We start from the raw sequence: 15,759 nt of genomic DNA, 5'->3' as shown, positions 1-15,759 counted from the left end.
GCCCTGCAGTTCTCCTGAATCCCCAGACTGTTGACTCTGAGGTTTTCTGGATCTCCTCATATTATGGCGGGGAACTGGTTAAATGAATAGCTTTAGCCCCATCTCACTCAGTGAAATTTATATGCAATATGACGTCTCTCTACTCATAATCACCCCCCAAATCCATAATGCCGTAACTTTAATATGAAGGAGAAATAAAAGGAAAATAAACAGCATAATAAGCACCTTCATTTCAATATGTAAATGTTCAGGCACAGCCCCAGGGGACCCTGATGAAGGTGGCAGTCGCTTGAGACCTCACTAATGCAGTAGCCCCATCGTCAGCCTGACCCAGTCAGGTGGAGTTACGAATTAAACGCCATTTGTCCAGGGTTGCAGCTGGTGATGGGATCTTCCAAAGTGGCAAACAACCCTTAGTCTAAACAAAATCCGGTCTTCCCTCAGTTAACATGGTGGCCGCGGTCCTTGAAAATTCAGTATAATTTTTTTTTAATTTTTTTTCTCATTTTTATTTTATTTTTGAGACAGAGAGACAGAGCATGAACGGGGGAGGGGCAGAGAGAGAGGGAGACACGGAACCGGAAGCAGGCTCCAGGCTCCAGGCTCCGAGCCATCAGCCCAGAGCCCGACGCGGGGCTCGAACTCACGGACCGCGAGATCGTGACCTGAGCTGAAGTCGGACGCCCAACCGACTGAGCCACCCAGGCGCCCCAGTGTAATTTTTTTTTTAATGTGTGTTTATTTTTGAGAAAGAGAGAGAGAGAGAGACTGAGCGCAGGCGGGGGAAGGGCAGAGAAGGGGGAGACACAGAATCCCAAGCAGGCTCCAGGCTCTGAGCTCTGAGCTGTCAGCGCAGAGCCCAACGCGGGGCTCAAACTCGCGGACTGCGAGATCATGACCTGAGCCGAAGTCAGACGTTCAATCAGTTAAGCCACCCAGGTGCCCCCAAAATTCAGCGTATTTTTAAGTTATGGGAAAAAGGACTGTATATGCAAATCAGCTAATTCTGGCTGTGATTATTTCAAACAGGTTTGTCACCGATGTGAATGTTGGCGGGATGATCAAAATCTTGCAGGACTTGTGTTGGACTGTCCCTGGTTTTGCAGGCGGTGGAGCACGTCTGGCTCTGGCTACCGCCTGCCGCCTGCCGTGGGTCCCCATTACCCAGTCAACCCATATCACCTCCCAATATCCCAAACACCCCCTAGAGGGCAGTACTCCCCCACAGAGACACATTCTTTCCTGGTCTTTTATAGGGAAGGGCTTTAGAAGTTGAGAGCTCAGGGGGTCTGGGTGGCTGAGTCAGTTGAGCCTCCGACTTTGGCTCAGGTCATGATCTCACGGTCTGTGAGTTCGAGCCCCGCGTCGGGCTCTGTGCTGACAGCTCAGAGCCTGGAGCCTGCTATGGATTCCGTGTCTCCCTCTCTCCTGCCCCTGCCTTGCTCTCTCTTTCTCAAAAATAAACATTTTAAAAAAAAGTTAATAAAATTTTTTTTAGAAGTTCAGAGCAGGCTTTACAGGGTCTTTGATGTTAGCAGGGCCCTACGGGTGACTCAGGAAAACCAGGTGGGTCTGGGCGACATCTGAAGAGCTGGTTTCTATCTGCTAGATCCTACGGTGAAAAATAAACTTCCTCCCTGCCATGTGGCTGCTGAACAGGAATTCCGGCCCCAGTTGCCTTAATGTCCATTTTCTTTAAAGGGAATCTGGAAATCTGGAAGAGCGTGATGTTTCATGCTTTTGAAATGCAGGCACCGAATTTTCGGTTTCCCCAAATTGGAACAAAAATTATTTTAGTCTTTTTTTGTAGCTTAAAAAAGTTTTTATTGAGGTATAATTTATATATGCAAAATTGTGCATATTTAATGCATACGTTTTGATGAGTTTGGATGAAACTTGTTAAAAAAATTGTTTAATGTGTATTTTTGAGAGAGAGAGACAGAGACAGAGTGTGAGCGGGGGGTGGGGCAGAGACAGAGAGGGAGACACAGAATCAGAAGCAGGCTCCAGGCTCTGAGCTGTCAGCCCAGAGCCCGACGCGGGGCTCGAACCCACAAGCTGTGAGATCATGACCTGAGCTGAAGTGGGACGCTTAACGACTGAGCCACCCAGGTGTCCCTGAAACATTTTTTAATTACAGGAAAATGGAAAGAATAGTCCAGTGAGCACCTGTGTGCCCTTAACTTGTATTTGCCAGTTGACATTGGGCCACATTCCCTGTATCTGCCACTCTTCTCCATACACGCAAACACACACACTGTTTGCACTGTTTGTGCTAAACTATGTGCAGGCACATTGTAGATATTAAGTTACTTCACCTCGGGATACTTCAGCCGGCACCTCCTGCAAATAGAGTAAACTCCCGCATGGCGACATTAACAATATCATTAGCTTCCCTGGGAAAATTAACAATATCCCGTTATATCGTCCAATGTGTTACGTCTCCCGCTTGTCCCCAAGATGTGTTTTATCATCGTTTCTTCCTCCTGCATCCAGAATCCAGTTAAGGATCATATGTTATAGATTGCATTTGCATGCCATGTCTCTCTGGTCTCTCTGTCTCTCTCTTTTTTTTTTTTTTAATTTGAGAGAGAGAGCGTGAGCAGGGGAGAGGGGCAGAGAGAGAGAGAGAGAGAGAGAGAGAGAGAGAGAATCTCAAGCAGGCTCCACGCTCAGCGCAGAGCCCGACACAGGGCTCCATCCCACGACCCTGGTTTCAGGACCTGAGCCGAAATCGAGACTCAAGATGCTCAACCTACTGAGCCACCCAGACGCCCCTCTCTCCTTTTTTTTTTTTTTTTTTTCTCAAATCAAGTTGTAGTTGATCAACTCTTGTGTGTGCAGCTCTATGCACTTTCACATACATACACCACTGTGTAATTACCGGCCAGGTCCGTATATGTTATTTGTTCGATTATCACCCAAATGCGTTGCCCATCTTTTATTCTTTCACAACACTGATTTTTTTTTTTTTTTTTTGACCTGATGCACCACCATTTGGGCTCGTTTGAGGAATCACGGTGAGATTCAGGTGACGTGCTTCTGGAAAGCTGTCACAGCAGCGATGTTGTGCCTTCCCAGTGTACCCCGTCAGGGTGCCCAAGTCATTTTGGCCCAGTATTGGTGATGTTGACCTTGGCCACCTGATTTACACGGCGCCCAGTGGCGTTTCCCCTGCGAAGGTGCTTTTTCCCTCTGGTCATTAGTAAGTTCTCTGTGGGCCATACTTGGAGACCCTGTGTGCATCCAAGTTTCTAAAACTCACAGTGGCCAAAGAAGGCACATCTGGAGGGCAGCTATCATGTGATGAGGCCCCCAGGTCACCAGTCGGAAGCCTCTGGCTCAGGATCCCAGAGGGGTCTTAAGCAAACGCCCTTCCGTCATCCTGTGGGGGGAGAGGGTTGGGGAGTTACCAGAGGAGGCCCCAGGGAGTTTGGATGAGGGCAGGTGTCTGCGATGGGACCCCAAAAGCGCACATGTCTCCCTGCAGCTCCGGGATTGTGGAGGGCTTCGGGAGGTGGAGGTGACCGCCTGCCTGGTGTGGAAGGATTGGCCTCACCGAGTCCACCCCCACAGCCTCGTGGGGAAAGACTGCACCGATGGCGTCTGCAGGGTGAGGCTCCGGCCTCATGTCAGCCCCCGGCACAGGTACTTGACCCCCGACCCCTGACCCTGCACCTCAGGCACCAGAGAAATAGAGGGGCTGAAGATTGCCCAGGGAAACCTTAGCAAAAGGGGCCGCTTGGCCAGATTGTCCCCACTGCATTTCCTAGATGGGGAGACTGAGGCCAGGCCTGGGGGTGGTGGAGGGGCTTACCTAGGCCTGGCCCCCCTGCTGCACGCCCATTCACACACATTATATTTATCCCCATTTTGTAGAGGTGGAAACTGAGGCACGGAGAGGTGAAGGAGCCCAGATAGCTGATGGCAAAGCTGGGATTTGACTCCCGACCCCACTTAACTGCAAGGATCATTCCTTCTTTCCCTTTATCATTTACAATAAATAAAAATTAAAAGGTACAAAAAGATTCTACGGTGAAAAATAAACTTCCTCCCAGCTATCAGCGTCCCTTCCTAGAGGCGATTAAAAATATGCTACACGTACTTTTTTTTTTCTCCCCTTCTAAGTAGTAGCAGACGTTTGTACCTCCTTTTCATGTTCTAGTACATCCTGGAGATCACTCCTATAAGCATCTAGAGCTGCCCTATCCTTTTTCCTGGCTGCATAGAATTCTGATGTACAGACGTGCACAATTAATTAAGCAAGTCCCCTAGTAATGGGCACTTAGGGTGCTTCCGGCCTCCTGTGGCCCAATTACTAACTGTGTTGTAATGCATGGCTGTACACATATATCATTTCTTCTCTAGGATCAGTTCCTAGAAATGAAATTGCTCACTCTAAGTCCACACAGGTGTACTTTCAGTGATGGATACATTTACTGAAGGGCAGAAAAAAAAAAATCACATGGAAGCTCCATGTGAGTAGGGATATTGTCTCTTTTGTTCCCGGTTGTGTCCCCCAGTGCCCAGCACAGTGCCTGGCACCCAGTAGGTGCTCAGGAAATACCTGTAGCATGAATGAATCCTGCCGTGTTGTCCTTGCTGGAGTGCCTTACGCTCCCACCCACCGTGGGTGACAGTGCTCGATTCTTGACAGCTTTCTCGAGAGCTTTATCAAACGTTTTGATCCTTGCTGTGTTGATGAGTTTTTTATACATTGGCATCACGTCGGTTTTAATTTGTAGTGTTCTTTTTTTTTATTTTTTTTTAACGTTTATTTATTTTTGAGACAGAGAGAGACAGAGCATGAATGGGGGAGGGGCAGAGAGAGAGGGAGACACAGAACCGGAAGCAGGCTCCAGGCTCTGAGCCATCAGCCCAGAGCCCGACGCGGGGCTCGAACTCACGGACCGCGAGATCGTGACCTGAGCTGAAGTCGGACGCCCAACCGACTGAGCCACCCAGGCGCCCCACTTTTTTTTTTTTTTTTTAATATTTATCTTTGAGAGAGCGCAAGCAGGGGAGGGGCAGAGAGAGGGGGACAGAGGATCTGAAGTGGGCTCTGCACGGACAGGCTGACAGCAGCGAGCCCGATGTGGGGCTCGAACTCACGAGCTGCGAGATCATGACCCGAGCTGAAGTCGGATGCTCAACCAAGTGAGCCACCCGGGTGCCCCATAATTTGCAGTGTTCCCACCATAAATGGGGTTGGCCGGTGTTTTCACATGGTAAAGACAGGGGCGTTTCCAGGTGCTCTCGAGAATCCCCAATGCTCCTGAGGGGTTTAAACCCTAGGGCCCTCCTGATGCTGGGCACCCTGAGACTCTGAGCCCCGAGGCAGCATCTGCCGGAGTCCTCCTCTGGGTTAGGTCTCTACCTGCCTATTCATGAGTACCTCCCTTCACCCATTCCTTCCCTCTCCCCGCTCAGCTTTAACAATCTGGGCATCCAGTGTGTGAGGAAGAAGGAGATTGAAGCCGCCATTGAGCGGAAGATTCAGCTGGGCATCGACCCCTACAATGGTGAGTCCCCGAAACTAGTCAGATTGTCTTGTCCTCCTGAACGCCTTGCCCTCTCTGCCACCCGGTCCCCTTACCTCACCTTCTCCAGTATCCACTATCTCCCCAGCCCCCAGTCCCTACCCTCTCCACCATATTCCCACCAGAGTCTCCACCCCCTACCCTCAGCCTTCCCATATCTCTCCTACAGCTGGGTCCCTGAAGAACCATCAAGAGGTGGACATGAATGTCGTGAGGATTTGCTTCCAGGCCTCATATAGGGACCAGCAGGGACAGATGCGCCGGATGGACCCTGTGCTCTCTGAGCCCGTCTATGACAAGAGTGAGTCTGGGGTGTGCGTATTAGGATTGTTGTTGGCCACAGATACTGGAAAGCCCCACATTCGATGGCTTGAACAAACAAGCCAAGGGTGTTCTTTATTTTTATTTGTCTCGTTATTAAGTCTGTTCGTGCTGATTCGGCTGCTCGGCAATATTAGGGCCCTGGTTCAGCTCTGTAATGCCCTTGGTCATGAGCTGGCTGCCACGGCTCCAGATATGTCTGTGTTCAAGGCACGAAGGGCAGGGTCACCCTGTACGGTGTGCAGGCTGTACACTGCCCAATTGCAGTGGTCAGCATTTATTAGGTAGCCTATGGAAACGAGGGCTCTTAGTATTGTAGAATGCACAACCTGAACCACTGTACTAGGCAGTTCTAGGAAAGAGGCAGCACGAGTAATAATACTTTTTTCTTTTATACAGAAAACAGTAGATTCCCCAGAATCCCCCTGGTAGACTTCTGTTTATGTCTCATTGGCCGTAATTTGGTCTCATCACTGCCCCTAGTTGCAAGGGAGTCTGGGAAAGCAAGGATTTAGGTTTTCCATCCTCTCCAGAGGGATATAGGTATGGAAGAGGAGAATGGGAATGGCTGTTAGGTTTTAGCAGCCTACAGTGACTGCCACAAGCATCAAAATGAGGAGGGATTTTTTTTTTAAGTTGATTTATTTTGAGACAGAGAGAGGGAGGGGCAGAGAGAGAATCCCAAACAGGCTCCATGCTGTCAGTGCAAAGCCCGGTTCGGGACTCGATTTCACAAACCGTGAGATCGCAACCTGAGCCAAAACCAAGAGTCAGCCGCTTAAGTGACTGATCCACCCAGGTGCCCCCAAATGGGAGGGATATTAACTCAGTCAAGGCTTTTGTGGGTGCAAGTGATAGAATTCCAACTCAAGTGGGCTGAAGAATCTGTTTGTTCCATTAATTAACAAGGTCCAGCACCTAAAGTGCTTCAGGTCTGGCTGAATCCAGGTGCTCAGCAGTACCATTAGGGATCTCTTTCCAATTCTAAGTTCTACTTCCTCCAATTTAGAGTCATTTTTGGCAGGGTCCTCCCATGGTGGGGGCAAAATGACTGTATGCAGCCCTAGCCTTGGATCCTACCAGCTTGGAACCTCTCCCCTGTGCCCAAAGAGAGCTTCTCTTACCCAATGTTTTTGGTTGGATTCTCGGGGCTTGCTCTCATTGGCCTGGCTTTGGTCATGGGTTCCTCTCTGACCAATCAGCTGTGGCCAGAGGGAGGCAGTGCTTTCATTGGCCAGGTTTGGGGCATGTGATCACTGCTGAGCTAGGGAGTGGCTTCAGCCCCCCAAGACAGGTGCACACTTGAATGAGATGGGGGTGGGGGCTGTCAGCTTCAAGAAAAATTGAGGGGCTGTTCACAGAAAGAGGGCCAGGACTGCTGCTAGACAGGCGAGACGAGGGTGTCCACTACAGATTTCAGACCATGAATCCTCCTCTCAGAATGGTCTCTGACCCCTGACCTGGCCGACTCTCCTCTGAGGTCTGACAGCCTCCCTTTCGGCTGGACACTCGCTGGGCCTCAGCCTGGAGGACTCGCGACTCTCCATCGACCCTTCCGTCTGAGCATCTTCTTCTTCTCCCTGGACCACGGGTTCCAGGAGGATCAGGCCAGCTGGCTTCTCCGTTTCCATCTTGGCCTGGCCTGGGGTGGGCACCCACGGGGTACCTGCTAAGGGTTGGATGACCGAATTCTGATCTTTGCTTCCATCCCTCTTCCCCTCGCTCTGTCCCAGAGTCCACAAACACGTCAGAGCTGCGGATTTGCCGAATTAACAAGGAGAGCGGGCCATGCACGGGGGGCGAGGAGCTCTATCTGCTGTGCGACAAGGTGCAGAAAGGTGAGGGACCTGGGACAGCGCCCCGGGGCGGCGTGGGGTCTGCTGGCTTTGCTGGGGTAGCCAGGGAGCTGGGAGGGTGACTGGGTGAGGCGGAGCTGGTCGACTGGGGCGGCGGAGTCGAAGGATCCAGAACTCTGGTTGGGGAGTCCGAGTGAAACAGCTGACTGGTCCGTCCGCTCACGGAGCCGCTCACTCGCTCATTCATGCGCAAAGATGGAGAGCCTTATGTGCTGGCTCAGGCCAGGCAGTGCCGGCCCCCAGGAGCTGCGGTGGGGACGGGGGGGACTCTGATATTAACATCCTGGGGTTGCATAAGTAAATGCTTTATGACGGCTGTGCTAGGGCTACAGGAAGAGGAAAATGGTGTCTGTTCAAGTGTCCCTTTTTCAAAGAGAGGGTTTCATAAAAAACAGGTGCCCGCCGCATTGCCTGGCTGGGGAGAGCCTTTTCCCTCTTACCATGTATGTCCTTTCTGTATCCTTTGCGTTTTCTGTCATGTGACTCTATTATACATCGCATCACCCCCAACAGTAATAAAGAGCTAACGTTTATCTTGCCCTTTCTATATGCCAAGCTCTCTTACAAGCACTTTGGTTTTTGGTTTAGATTTTTTTTTTTTTAATGTTTATTTATTTTTGAGAGGAAGACAGAGGGCAAGCCGGGGAGGTGCAGAGAAAGGGAGGAGACACAGAATCCGAAGCAGGCTCCAGGCTCGGAGCTGTCAGCACAGAGCCCGACGTGGGGCTCGAACCCACGAGCTTATGAGATCATAACCTGAGTTGAAGTCGGACGCTTAACTGACTGAGCCACCCAGGCACCCGTCTTACAAGCATTTTGTATGCGTCACTCATTAGATCATCTACTTGCCTAACAGTTCTAGGAGGTAGATCCAATCATTATCTCTCTTTTATAGACAGGAAACTAAGGCACAGAAAGGTTAAGTAACTTGCACAAGGTCACAGAGCTAGGCGGGTAGAGACCGGATTTGAATGCAGGTGGTCTGTGCTCCTAATCATTGTTCTGGGAGGAAACAGAAAAAAGGTAGAGAAAGAGAGTTGAAAAAAAATTCAGGAAGATGGTGAAAAAGTCGTGTTTGGAGAAAAACAATTCTGAGAAAGGAGGTAGGGAAGAATGGCTGGAAGGCTTGTGGGCACAATTTTACTCAGTGGGGTCAGGGAAGACCACTCTTAGGGTATGTTATGGGAACCATGAGGGATCTGTGTGACTCTCTGGGGAAGAGCGATTCAGCAGAGGAAACAGCAAGTGCAAAGGCCCTGGGGTGGTAGCAGGTCCCGGTGTTGGAGGAACAGCAAGGCCATTGGGGCAGGTGGGGAGCAGAGTGGGAGAGCCTGTCACAGCTTCAGGGATCCTTCTCAATCCTTTCTCAGGCTGTGTGATTACACAGTTAACATCTGTCTCCCCCATTGGGGTGTATAGGGTAGGACCTAGGGCTGTCTTGGTGAGCAGCTGTGTCCCCGGAACTACCCAGTCCAGGGTCAAGCACACATGGCGTTCTCAGGAAAAAAAAAAAAAATTGTACTTTTTTTTGTTTTTTGCCACAAGTTTCACTCTTTAAAATTAAAAATTGTTTCAGTGTTTATTTATTTTCGAGAGAGAGCACGCATGCAGGTGAGGGAGGGGCAGGGAGAGAGGGGACAGAAGATCTCAAGCCGGCTCCATGCTGAGAGCCTAATGTGGGACTCGAACTCACGAACCACGAGATCATGACCTGGGCCGAAGTCAGACGCTCAACCAACTGGGCCACCCGGCTGCCCCTTACTCTTTAAAAAAATTTTTTTAAACTGTTTAAAAAATTTTTTTTTTAACGTTTATTTTTGAGACAGAGAGAGACAGAGCATGAACGGGGGAGGGTCAGAGAGAGGGAGACACAGAATCTGAAACAGGCTCCAGGCTCTGAGCTGTCAGCACAGAGCCCCACGCGGGGCTCGAACTCACGGACCGCGAGATCGTGACCTGAGCCGAAGTCGGCCGCCTAACCGACTGAGCCACCCAGGCGCCCCTAAACTGTTGTTGTTGTTTTTTTTAAGTTTATTTATTTTTGAGACAGAGAGAGACAGAGCATGAACGGGGGAGGGTCAGAGAGAGAGGGAGACACAGAATCAGAAGCAGGCTCCGGGATCCGAGCCATCAGCCCAGAGCCCGACGCGGGGCTCGAACCCACGGACCGCGAGATCGTGACCTGAGCCGAAGTCGGACGCTTAACCGACTGAGCCACCCAGGCGCCCCAACCCCTAAACTGTTTTAAAATATACAATTCAGTGGCACTTAATACAGTCATCATGGGGTGCCACCACCACTATCTAGTTCCAGAACATTTTCATGGTCTATTATATTATATAAGCAGTCACTCTGTATTCTTCCCTCCCCTAACCCCTGGCCACCACTAATCAGTGTCTGTTGGTAGATTTCTCTCTTCTGGACATTTCACATAAATGGAATCATAGGATACATGGCCTTTCCTGTCTGGCTTCTTTCGCTTAATGTTTGCAGGATTCATCTATGTGGTAATATGGTGCTTCATTCCTTTTTATGACTCAATACACCACTGCACAGATATATAATTTGTTTATTCATTTATAAGTTGGTGGACATTTGGGTTGGCTATTCTTGTTTTTTAATTTAAAAAATTTTATTTTTTTATTAAAAAAATATTTTTTAACGTTTTATTTATTTTTGAGGCAGGGAGAGACAGAGCATGAACGGAGGAGGGTCAGAGAGAGAGGGAGACACAGAATCTGAAACAGGCTCCAGACTCTGAGCAGTCAGCACAGAGCCCGATACGGGGCTCGAACTCACGGACAGTGAGATAGTGACCTGAGCCGAAGTCGGACGCTCAACCAACTGAGCCACCCAGGCGCCCCTAAAAAATTTTTATTTTGTAAACACTTGCGTTTTTTGGTTTTTTTTTTTTTTTTTTTGTAAACCTAGATGTCTTACTTTTCTTTTCTTTTTTTTTTTTTTTTTTAGAGAGAGGGAGCATGAGAGCGTATGCACAAGTGGGGGAGGGGCACAGGGGGATAGAATTCCAGGCAGGCTCCATGCTGGTTGTGGAGCCCTGATGCAGGTCTTGATCCCACAACCCGGGGATGATGACCTGAGCTGAAATCAAAAGTTGGATGCTCAACCGACTGAGCCACCCAGGAACCCCTGTTTTTAATTTTTTTTAACTTAAAAAAATTTTTTTTAACGTTTATTTATTTTTGAGACAGGGAGAGACAGCATGAACGGGGGAGGGTCAGAGAGAGAGGGACACACAGAATCTGAAACAGGCTCCAGTCTCTGAGCTGTCAGCACAGAGCCCGATGCGGGGCTCGAACTCACGGACCGCGAGATCATGACCTGAGCCGAAGTCGGATGCTTAACCGACCGAGCCACCCAGGCGCCCCTTTTTTAACTTTTTTAAAGAGAGAGAGAGAGAAAGCATGAGCAGGGGAGGGGCGGAGAGAGGAGGAGACACAGAATCTGAAGCAAGCTCCGGGCTCTGAGCTGTTAGCACAGAGCCTGACGCGGCTCGAACTCCCAAACCTGATCATGACCTGAGCCGAAGTCGGACGCTCAACTGGCTGAGCCCCCCAGGTGCCCCCCCCCCCAGGAATGGGAGGTTCTTATAGAATTTTGAGTGAATGAGCAAATGGTGATTGAGTGGCTCTCTGTGCTGGGCCCTTGTGCTAGGCAGTGTTGGGACATAGCAGTGACAGAGATAGCCCCAGGCTCTGCTCTCACAGGGCTCCCAGTTCAGTGGGGGGGATAAGGAAATAAAGACAAATTCCAAAGGTGAGTTATGCTAAGACGGAAGAAGACAAAGCACCAAGACTGAACAACAAGAAGACCAGACATGGTCTGGGCACCATGGAAGGCTTCCCAGAGGAGGTGATATTTGAGCCAAGATCTGAGGAATGCCAAGGAGATTGTTTTAGGGGCCTGGGATTGGGGTCCAAGAGCAGGGAAACTGTTCCAGGTGTGTGCAACTAACTAGAGGCAGATGTGAGTCCTGATCCATCGTTCACTCACTGGCCAGTCTTGGGTTGGTGACTTCACCACCCTGAGTCTCCATTTCCTCATCCCTAAAAGGAGCTGGTGTTGGGATGTTCCGGGATCTCAACTACCCAAGAACTACACTACAAAGAGTTAGCGTTAGTGAGAATTTCTGAGTGCCAGGCCTGAAGCTAGTACCTCGTATAATGCTAATAAAAGTAATCATACTCGGGGCCCCTGGGGGGCTCAGTCGGTCACGCGTCCGGCTCCGGCTCAGGTCATGATCTCAGGTCATGATCTCGAGTTTCATGAGTTGGGGCTCTGTGCTGACAGCTCAGAGGCTGGAGCCTGCTTCGGATTGTGTCTCCCTGTCTCTCTGCCCCCTCCCTGCTCGTGCTGTCTCTCTCTCCCTCCCTCTCTCAAAAATAAATAAACATTAAGAAAAATTAAAGTGGCTGTGTAGGAGAGTTGGCACAGTAGATCTGAGACTATTATCCTTTGAAAGGCCTACTTCAAGGGCTGACCCTTGGCTGGCTTTTGGAATCTTGGGTGTCGAGAGGGCTCCCACCATTCCCTGACTGATGGGAGTGGCTCACTGTGTTTAAACTGTTTGCATGGACAATGTGGTTTGTGCTGAACACCTGCTTTGCTTCTGGGAGTCTGGAATTTTGGTATGTGCCAGGCAGACGGTGCCTATGGAACCAACCCCCAATAAAAACCCCTGGGGTGCCAGGGTCTCCAGCGAGCTTCCCTGAGAGACCGCATTTCACATGTGTTGTCACAGTTTGTTCCGGGGGGGGGGGGGGGGGGACTCAGCATGTTCTCTGCCACTCCACTGGGAGAGGACTCTTGGAAGCTTGTGACTGGTTTCCTCTGGACTTTACTCCAGGCAAAATCTTTTCCCTTTACTGAGGATGCTCATTACCTTCTTGCTGTAATAAATCTCAGCCATGAGTATGAGTATATCCTGAGTCCTGTGGGTCCCTTTAGTGAATCACTGAATCTGACAGCGGTCTGGGGGACTTCTGACACCATGGGGATATTAACTCTACCTGCCGCTCAGGTTGTTGAAAGGATTAAATGAGATAATATACATAAAAAATATTTAAGATACTCAGTGACTAGCACACGAGTAGGTGCTCAACAGGTTAGCTGCCATGATGGTTAGTTTTATTCTTAACACTATCAATATCGGGGGCACCTGGCTGGTTCAGTTGGTAGAGCATGTGACTCTCGATCTTGGGGTCGTGAGTTCAAGCCCTGCATTGGGCGTGGAACTCCTTTATATATATATATATTTTTTTTCAACGTTTATTTATTTTTGGGACAGAGAGAGACAGAGCATGAACGGGGGAGGGGCAGAGAGAGAGGGAGACACAGAATCGGAAACAGGCTCCAGGCTCTGAGCCATCAGCCCAGAGCCCGACGCAGGGCTCGAACTCACAGACCGCGAGATCATGACCTGGCTGAAGTCGGACGCTCAACCGACTGCGCCACCCAGGCGCCCCAAACTCCTTAAAAAAAAAAAAAATCAGCTGGAATTGGAAAAACTTAAAAAAATACTTGAAAAACATCAACATTGATTTGGGGGGAGGCTGAACGTGTTGGGGGCCCAGTAGGCCAGTGTCCTGGCTCAGCTGATGTCCCCACTTTCCCGCCAGAGGATATATCGGTGGTGTTCAGCAGGGCCTCCTGGGAAGGCCGGGCAGACTTCTCCCAGGCCGATGTGCACCGCCAGATCGCCATTGTGTTCAAGACACCGCCCTATGAGGACCTGGAAATCGTTGAGCCTGTGACCGTGAACGTCTTCCTGCAGCGGCTCACCGACGGGGTCTGCAGTGAGCCTCTGCCCTTCACGTACCTGCCTCGGGACCATGGTAACCACAGAAATCCAGGGTGACCCACTGCCCAGAGACCAGGTCTTTGGCCTAGAGGGGCCAGGGGAAGAGGCAGAAGTAAAATGCAGGTTCATGACTGCACAGACTGGGGTCCACTACTTAACTGGTTTTGTGAACTTGGCCTCTCTCAACCTCAGCCTCCTATGTAAGGAAATAATGCTACCTGTCTGATGGCATTTGGGGAGTATTTATTTGTCCCCTCAGCACGTCGGCTCATGCCTGGCCCTGTACTGGCTGGTGCTGGGGACACAGCAGTGACCAAGATAGCCTCAGCTTTGCCCTCGTAAGTGTCATAGTCCTTTAGTGGGGATGGAATTGCTCGGGGGACTCAGGTCACTCCGAGGGGGCATCTGACCCAAGCTTGGGGATCAGGGAAGCCTTCCTGGAGAAGGGGACGGCTGAGGACGTGAGGATGTCTAAGCAATTCTTGAGGGAAGCGGTGGGAGGTGGGAAATAGTGTCAAGCAGCTGCAGTCGCAAGTGCAAAGGTCCTGAGGCAGGATTGTGCCTGGCGTGTTCCAGGAACGACAAAGAGGCCGGTGTGGCTAGACGTGGATTTGGGTTTTTCATTCTGATTAAGATGTGGACATCTATTTGCATTAGTTGGCCAAAAACCAGAGCAAGTCAAGGACTTCCTAAACAGTCTCTGTAATTAACGCTTAATTATAATTATTGATGGATTCCCTTGCCCCTGGTGTCTCCTGAACAGACAGCTACGGAGTGGACAAGAAGCGGAAACGGGGGATGCCGGACGTCCTTGGGGAGCTGAACAGCTCCGGTGTGTCCCTTATGCCCCTTTCCACACCCATCTCCAGGTTCCTGGGAGGGGATGGCTAAGTCCTAGGCTGGGGAGGCGGGGCTGTGAGGGTCCAGGGCTCCTCATCTCCACCTTCCCTTAGACCCCCATGGCATCGAGAGCAAACGGCGGAGGAAAAAGCCGGCCTTCCTGGATCACTTCCTGCCCAACCACGGCTCAGGTGGGTCACGGCACGGGTGGGTCCCTGCCCTCTGAAGCAGGGTGAGGGTGCTTCTGGCCTCTTCAGCGCCCTCCCCTGCCCTCCCCCCCCCCCCCCCCCCAAGGCCAGTAACTCACCACTTAGGCAGCAGCCTGAAGTAGAAAGAATAAGGTTTCTGGACACAGTCTGGAGGCTCTGATCTCAGCTGGGCCATTGACTCGCTGGGTGACCATGGCCAAGTTGGTCAGAGCTTCAGGGCCTCCTCTGAAGCGTTTCACCATAGGCCTACCTCACGGGCCTTTTAGATTTTAATGTACCTTTTAACGTTTATTTATTGATGTTGGGAGAGTGAGAGCGAGTGGGGGAGGGGCGGAGAGAGAGAGAGACTCCCAAGCAGGCTCCACGCTCAGCGCACGGCCCGACAGAGAGGCAGACGGGGGGGGGCGTCTTACCCGAGGTCACCCACCTGGTCTGTGATGGGGCGGGGAGCTGTACGTGGCCATCTGTGTAGGTTGGTGGTGAAGCGCTGTGTGAAGGAGGTCGCCGGGAGTGGATGGCAGGCAGGTGGGGGTGGGTGTCAGGGCCAGCCGACTCTCACTGAGAGCCTCTCTAACCCAGCCACCCTCTGGCCTGTTCGACCCCTGCCTTCATCTAAACTCACACGCCAGCTTCCACCTCCCATGAGCCGCAGCCCCATCTGGCTGCCATCAGAAGCCTCCCCACCCACTGACCACCAGCTGGAAGAACGCCGCCCCCCCCCCCCACCCCCCCCAGTACCCCAGCCACCCAGCTCCCAGCCAGAGTCAGCTGAACCTGGACCCAGCCAGCCCCACCCTGGAGGTTTCAAGTGTCACCTGTTATTCCCTCTACCCACTGCCCCTGGTAACCAGTGCCTCCAGAGCTCCGCCCATAGCAACCACCAATCCCAGCCTCTCCTCATTAGCCACCTGCCATTCATCTGCTTCCTCCATCACCCCAGTTTCCCAGTGCCTAAAGTCCCCCTCTCTCATCCTTGGGGCAGAGCTGCTCTGGCATGATAGTATAATGGTTAGGAGCATGGCCTCATGGGATCAGACAGAGTTTGAATTCTGAGGCCCGAATTTAGCCACGGTGAGACTTCCGTGTGACTCCTTGGGACCTCATCTGTCAGACGGAAACTCTACCTCTTAAGGTCCCTTTTAGAATTTAGTGAGGTCATGTCCCACAGCACA

At 51.0% G+C, this 15,759-nt stretch overlaps 1 protein-coding gene across 2 annotated transcripts in view; it reads left to right on the top strand.

Moving 5' to 3' along the window:
- The window catches only part of RELB (RELB proto-oncogene, NF-kB subunit), a 31,044-nt gene that overhangs the window by 13,621 nt on the left and 1,664 nt on the right, over positions 1-15,759 (top strand). For both annotated transcript variants that reach the window (XM_043598632.1, XM_043598633.1), the window contains exons 5-11: positions 3,491-3,648; positions 5,431-5,522; positions 5,710-5,841; positions 7,595-7,699; positions 13,357-13,572; positions 14,302-14,370; positions 14,492-14,569. In XM_043598632.1, coding sequence (XP_043454567.1) covers positions 3,491-3,648; positions 5,431-5,522; positions 5,710-5,841; positions 7,595-7,699; positions 13,357-13,572; positions 14,302-14,370; positions 14,492-14,569 — 850 coding nt within the window. The remainder of the gene's footprint in view (positions 1-3,490; positions 3,649-5,430; positions 5,523-5,709; positions 5,842-7,594; positions 7,700-13,356; positions 13,573-14,301; positions 14,371-14,491; positions 14,570-15,759) is intronic.

Source organism: Prionailurus bengalensis, chromosome E2 (genome assembly GCF_016509475.1).
Source record: "Prionailurus bengalensis isolate Pbe53 chromosome E2, Fcat_Pben_1.1_paternal_pri, whole genome shotgun sequence".
Lineage (NCBI taxonomy): Eukaryota > Metazoa > Chordata > Mammalia > Carnivora > Felidae > Prionailurus > Prionailurus bengalensis.
The sequence above is the reverse complement of the archived record's forward strand: the minus strand, read 5'-3'. Positions and strand labels throughout refer to the sequence as shown.